The sequence below is a fragment of the Mus caroli genome, chromosome 18 (genome assembly GCF_900094665.2).
Source record: "Mus caroli chromosome 18, CAROLI_EIJ_v1.1, whole genome shotgun sequence".
Lineage (NCBI taxonomy): Eukaryota > Metazoa > Chordata > Mammalia > Rodentia > Muridae > Mus > Mus caroli.
The window spans coordinates 59,436,463-59,443,542 of NC_034587.1; the positions used below are offsets into that span (position 1 = coordinate 59,436,463).

The following is a 7,080-nucleotide window of genomic DNA, read 5'->3' on the forward strand; positions in this document are numbered from 1 at the left end:
CAGTGACTTTCTTCCTCTAACTTCTCACATCTCACCATCAGTGACTTTCTCCCTCTGACCTCTCACATCTTACCATCAGTGACTTTCTCCCTCTGACCTCTCACATCTCACCATCAGTGACTTTCTTCCTCTAACTTCTCACATCTCACCATCAGTGACTTTCTCCCTCTGACCTCTCACATCCCACCATCAGTGACTTTCTTCCTGTGGGGTTTGTAGCACTGCCTCTTTTCTTTTTTCCTGACTTGAGTCCTCTCAGCCACTGCTCCCTCTTTTCTTCCTGATTTGAGTTCCCTGCTCACTTATCATGGGCAATCTCACGAAAGTTCTTAAGGCTGTTTCACATTTCAAACAACTAGCTCTTGGCATTCTTGCGCGTTTGTACTGTCTTCCTATTCTGTTTCGTTAACTTATGATTGCATCATTATTCTCCTTCCTCTCGCAAGATTTACATTCGCTTTTCTCACTTGGCAGTGCCTAAGACAGCAGTTCACCTTCCTGATTTCAGAACTTTATTCTACCTTTCTCTGGGCATGTGTAGCTCCGAATCTCCTGGGAAGAATGTTTTAGCGGCATGTTGAAAGACACTTAGTTTTGTCAGTCACTTCCCAGTATTTTGTGAATTAAATTCTGATTTGTTCTTTAGCTCATTCATTATTTAGCACATGATAAAACAGTAGTAATAGTCACAAACCACTGTTTTTAACAATATATATGTTCACAGTAGTAATTGTGGAGCGTTACTTCCATAAGTTTTAATATCTCTCTAGAAAAAAATGCCAATATATATTTAGTTTATAAAACTATTAAGGACATAGAGACTTTTTAAATTCAAAAATTGACTCTCCCCTTTTCCTGCTTAATTCTCTAGAATGAACAAAGTATTCACATTCCTTATCTGTGTTAGGATCAATAACTGCACTCATATTTCTAGGTACAGGAGGTCCTGCATTGGAACACCTGCTGCCGAGAGATGATCTATTGAGAAGTACTTGGTAAGTACCTCTCATGACCTATTTTACAGCTTCTGGGGAACAGACAACATACTTCTGTGTCTTAGCTGCCCCAGGCCACCATTTATCTTTATCAGGATCCTCATTTAAATATCAAGAAATGAGAGTTACCTTGAAGGCTATAATTGAAGAAGAGTGAACAAAGAGAGCCAGAGGTCTCCAGAGGTCTGTCCTTAAGTCCACCACCTTTCTGCATAAGGTAGATGAGGTACATAGCATTAGGAAGATGGCTAAATACAAAGCATTGCTGTTAGTATTGCAGAGAAAGACAGCCCCAGTACCCATCACTGTCAAGTACTGCCAGGGGGAGACAGCAGTCATGTGCAGCACTCACGGTATTGCTTCAGAGGAAGACAGGCTCATACTCCTCCTTGATGTCCGAATTGTCTTAGACACGCTTCTTGGCAATAAGAAATCCCAAGTTCAACTGATCGTGTCTACTCTTAATGCAGCCATGTTCCTCATAACAAACTTTCTGAATGATTTTTTTTTCCCCTGCAGATTTGCTCAAATGAAGTTATCCTCACTATGGTCCAATGCTGTTGTCATCAATGTGGCCATTGCTTTGTATACCGGTAAGTTTTCAGTCTTGGGTAGCATTCCCGGTGTGTTCCTATAGTTAAGATGGGAGCTGAATGGTTGTTTTACTGCCCCCTTTCAATTCTTAAATTGGTAAAAAGAAGAGAAAGCAGGTTCTAAACAACTTGTCAAAAGATACCTAACTTTATTTTGTACGGTAGAGAAAGACACAGAATGGTGCTGAGCCACATGCAGCAGAATGTAGAACACTGCCCATTGCTCAATCTAGGGTCTTTTGACTAATTTTCATAGTTGGTATTTTGGGGCGATGTTATGGTTGTTAAATGCAAAGTACAAGAAGAAATCCTCTTTTCTAAGTCTGGTGTGCTTTAACATTCGGAATTGTTAAATACTTTTAGTTCCCAGTCCCCAAATCAAAGACAGACATGTGTAAGGAAAAGACTCTTTCCAGACATTGACATTTTTTATCATTTACATTTCATAAGGAAGTCGTTTTAAATATTGACAAATGTCCTGATAATAGAGCACAATGTTTTGAAGTAACTTTTGGCTCAGCATTTCCTCCTATACTAGTTATCTATACCGTAAATCTTTTAAAAGATGGTCTCATCACAGAGATTTTTGATAACTTCACTAGAAGTTATTGAAAACAATATATAATTTTTCACTGAGCTCATTTGCCTAGTTAGTATTAATTGTTTTTGTTAAGTATATAGATATACTGGAGAGTTTTATTTTTGTTACTAGCATAGACTTCTCCTCTTGTTGGCGGCAGCCCTTTGAATAGATTGCTGAAGTTTCTGCTACCATTGTATTTGTGATCTGCTTATTTTTAAAATTGTTTTTGTTGCCATAGAAACTGCCTTCCTATCAAAACCCAAACTTAAAGTAAGTCACTAGTTCATTTGGAATTTGAAATACAATTTTAAATGTTTGTCAATTTAGAATCTCAGTAAGATTATCTATGGTATACAAAGATTTAAGAAATGAAAATATGTGCTTATGCAAGTGTTATTATAACTAACACAAAGTCAACTAACACAATCTACCAAGCAGTGTAAAACCACATTGGTATGTTCTAGGAATGATCTAAGTGGTAATATGCATAGGAAAGCTATTGGCAATTATTAGCTATTTTTTACAATATTGAGATACAAAAAGTATACTTAGGGTAAAATTATCTATCCTAACAAAGAGAAAGTAGTATACTAATTATCAATTTTAGGAGAATAAATAGTAATTAAAAAAAATTCTAATTCTTTTTTTTTAATTAATTTATTTATTTAATGTATTCACCATTGCTCTCTTCAGACACACCAGTAAAGGGCATCAGACCCCATTGCAGATGCTTGTGAGCCACCATGTGGTTGTTGGGAATTGAACTCAAGACCTCTGGAAGAGCAGTCAGTGCTCTTAACCACTGAGCCATCTCTCCAGCCCAAATAAATAGTAGTTATTCATATTGAAAAGTGTGTGTGTCTATGTATATATGTCATAAAATGGTAGAAATATATATAAATAATACATTATATAGTATACTATATCATTATGACTGAAAATAGACTATACCTTTCTATATCTTTTTAAGCGTCAGCATGCATAAAGATCACAAGGTTACATAAAAGCAAGCACTATACCCCCCCCACACACAAGCTATCAAGATTTCTAAAACTATACAAAATACCTAAAGGTCATGTATGTGTGTTTTATTGAAGAGGACAGAACAGTGAGTAGCAAATTCCACTTCAAGCGTTGGTTACTGTGGTGGAGGGAGGCAGATCTGCCCAGGGAAGGGAAGGCTGTTAGTGAAGGGGCTGTTAGTGAAGGAAGAGTGTGCACTGGATCACAAAAGCACGTGGGAGGAGCTGTGCCTCCCACACTGGTAATGAAAACAAAGAGAGCAAGCACTGAAAAACAACTGTTTAATGAATGTAGAACAGGGAACTGGCTCCCAAGACACCATCTTCGGGAAGGCTCTGTATTTAAATGGGAATTCTGCGACAGGGTTTATAATTTAAAGAACATTAGTGAACTTCATGTCTCTGGCCCTTTACAGAAATGTCCACTTAGACGTTCTATGGTTCAGATAATAAGTGCATACAGTTCTTCTCAATAACTACATTATATGACCATTAAGCACATATAATTCAAAACAAAATGAAGAACAACAACTTAAGATTTGGCTGTATACATCTCATTAAATTTATGTGCATTTACCTGAAATCAATTTTTTAAATTTCTGTTCTACTCCTTTTTTTTTTTTTTTTTACAATTTGAGTATATCTGTGTTCTTTAAAAGCTGATAATACTGCCAAAAAAAAAAAAATACAACTCCTTGCATGTTGTTTTAAAAGTACTGAGAATCATTAGCTATTGCATAGTGGGTGTGTAGGTATTTGATTTTAATCCTAAATATAGATTGTTATCTCGTGTTGAATGAATATATATATATATATATATATATATATATATGCCATATTTTAAGACTATTGTCATCAGGGTTTACTACTAAATGATTCCTATTGTCTTCCTCTGTCTTACAGATAGACTGTAGACCATATCTGGAGTCTAATGACAAGTGTACCAGAGAGTATGCTCCTGTATGTTCAACTAGCGGAAAAACTTATTGCAATAAATGTACTTTCTGCAAGGCACTGATGTAAGAATTCGATCGTGAATATTTATTTTTTCTAGTCACGAATAAGGCATTATTACCCAGTGGTATAAAAATTCATATCTTTGGTAATCTAGACACATGGACTGTGGCAAAGACAACTATGATAGTTTATAAGAGCCGAGGGGATGTACTTCAAGCTCTTAAGAGACTGTTGAGTGTTCTGCAAAACTGACTTATTTAACGTAACTTGGTGAGTTGTGAGGCACTTCTGTGGAGCCGTAGACACAAGGGTGTGGTTCTGAAACTGTAATGTAAAGGGGCGTAACTCCAAGATGCATGAGAGTCCATCTCGCAGCATTCTAGCTACATAACTGACCAGGAATAGGATTGAACGCTGAGCTTTAAAATTCACTGCGGATAATGAGCTAGTTAATGCTAAAAAAGAAACTCGTGTAATGTCGGGTTGTCTCTGGAAGTCGTCTTTCTAACCCTCCCCCCCCCCCCCAGAGCACAGGCACTTTCAACTGAATGCTTGTCTCTGTGTCTCTGTCTCTGTCTCCTTCAGTCTGAAAGACTTTGTGGTTTGAAGGCTCGACGGCCTTCTTTATTCCTCATTTCCTTATGTGGCTTTCTACTCGTATAAAATAGCTGCCCGTTTGCTTCCGAAGTGGTATGTACCTCTTGGCAGAGCTGCAATTACCCATAGCTCTTCTTTCATGGATTTGATGTGAGTTTTGACTGAGAAAGTTGGAATTGCCAAGGATCCCCATAGTGTAGAAAGGGTATACAGGGACCCAAGAAGCAAGTGGACACAGCTGCTTTAAGAATAAAGCATAATCTCTCTAGCATGTCCAGAGTAAAAATCCTCTCTTATAAGTATATAAGCATATAAATTATCCAAACGTGTGATTAATTTTGAATGTTTTTTTCCCTTTGGATTCTACAGGAAAAGTAATGTTCCTATCCTGTTTTCTCACTATGGCAAATGCTGACATTTCCCAAACATTCCAATGGCTATCATGAGGATATCTTTCTGCAGTGAATTCTTCAATTAGTCTCTTGATCAAAGTCTCCCATTCTTAGAAGACCAGATGAATCATACTATATGGCAGAAGATTAAATACTGTGCATTTAAGGTTATGCTCAACAATGAGAAACTATCATTTCAGGATTCCTATTGTTAGTGCCCATTAATAAAATAATAACTTGAAATCTCAGTATCCAAACAGGGTGTGGTCCTTACACCTAAATCCTAGCACTTATGAGTCTGGGGCTAGAGGGATGATGTAAGAAGGATGATGTAAGAGGAATGATGTAAGAGGAATGATGTAAGAGGGATGATGTAAGAGGGATGATGTAAGAGGNATGATGTAAGAGGGATGATGTAAGAGGGATGATGTAAGAGGGATGATGTAAGAGGAATGATGTAAGAGGAATGATGTAAGAGGGATGATGTCAGAGGAATGATGTAAGAGGAATGATGTAAGAGGAATGATGTAAGAGGAATGATGTAAGATTGAGCTTGGGCTACAGAGCAAGTTGATCACAAACAACAAAACCCTTATCTTAATGTTATGTTCCATGATATAACCCCCCCACACTCAATGTATAGCCCCAAGTATCTGCTTATTAAAATATTCTGCTTAATAAAATATTAACCAGTGTTATTAAATGTATTAGAGTCCTTTTTTTTAAGTCTGAGTCCATGATAGTTTAAGAAATATTTCAGTTCCCATGATCTAAGAGATATTTCCCAAAGTTGTCCAAATATCATATTACATGAGAATTTTTTAAATAAATTACATATGTCAGATTCTAGTTGCTTGAAAATTTTTAGTACATTTAGAGGAGGGTTTTGAGCAGTTGAGAGTCTAAGAGGTTGCTTGGGTTAGTGTGCTCATGGCCCATAGGGAATCATGATGGTACCAGACACAATTCCCATCTCAGGCAAGGTAGAATAGAAAGAGGCAAATGGCATGAACTCATGGGCAAAAATGTATTAATTAGTGAGGGAGGGGGAGAAGGAGGGAGAGAGGGAGGGAGGTTTAGAAATAGGTCCTTTATCTGAATGTTTATGTTGGCTGGGATCTGATAGTTTACCAGTTCTTATCAGGATAATGTTTTTAATATCAATAAAACCAGCCCCTCATATTTTAAAGGTAGTTCTTCCTTGAATAAGATAAGTATCAATGCCTGTCTGTCCTAGAGACATGATGAGGCTATGCTGATCTGTTTGGTTTCTTCTCTAGGATCAGAGTGGAGAATAAAGAAGACATACTTGATAGACTGCTAACAAAGTTGATTAGAGAGATGTATAGTTAGTGACTCATAGGTGACAGGAGAGTAGCTAAGTACCTGGAAATTATCCTTTGTCCTTGTGAGGGTTTCTGTTTAAACCATTAGATTTAGGCTTACACACTAAGACATAGGATATATCTAACTTTGAAGCAACTGCAGATTCTAAGTCAGCAGAGCTCTGTCACTCTACCAATGGAGTGGATAGTTCGTCAGGTGATTGGATGTCCAACTTTTAAGGAATCCAGCAAACAGATTTCTGATACATGGATCAACCATGTATCAGACCATGGTTCCTCTAAGACACAAAACCAAGAGAACATATAGATGTATTCATCAAAGCTGAAAATCCCAAGAGCCATGTGCATAGTGAGAAGCGGGGAGGGGGGGCGTTGGTGGCTTCTCAGTTCAAGATACATCAGTGAGAGGGAGACCAAGGCTGCAGTTCCAGTCCAAGCACAAGGTCTGAGGCTCCCACCATGATGGTTGCTACTAGACTAAGTCTTCATTCAAAAGTAGTCGGATTCTCCTGACTGCCAATGACAGAGAGAGAGAGAGAGAGAGAGAGAGAGAAAGAGAGAGAGAGAGAGAGAGAGAGAGAGAGAGAGAGAGAGA

At 37.7% G+C, this 7,080-nt stretch overlaps 2 protein-coding genes across 3 annotated transcripts in view; one reads left to right on the plus strand and one right to left on the minus strand.

Annotated features, from left to right (window-relative positions):
- LOC110284943 (serine protease inhibitor Kazal-type 10) overlaps positions 1 to 7,080 on the plus strand; it is a 113,492-nt gene that overhangs the window by 101,307 nt on the left and 5,105 nt on the right. For both annotated transcript variants that reach the window (XM_021150954.1, XM_021150955.1), the window contains exons 2-5: positions 935 to 995; positions 1,515 to 1,588; positions 2,410 to 2,441; positions 4,097 to 4,212. In XM_021150954.1, coding sequence (XP_021006613.1) covers positions 1,525 to 1,588; positions 2,410 to 2,441; positions 4,097 to 4,212 — 212 coding nt within the window. In that variant the 5' untranslated portion in view covers positions 935 to 995; positions 1,515 to 1,524. The remainder of the gene's footprint in view (positions 1 to 934; positions 996 to 1,514; positions 1,589 to 2,409; positions 2,442 to 4,096; positions 4,213 to 7,080) is intronic.
- The window catches only part of Spink13 (serine peptidase inhibitor, Kazal type 13 (putative)), a 128,337-nt gene that overhangs the window by 36,149 nt on the left and 85,108 nt on the right, over positions 1 to 7,080 (minus strand). The window lies entirely within an intron of this gene.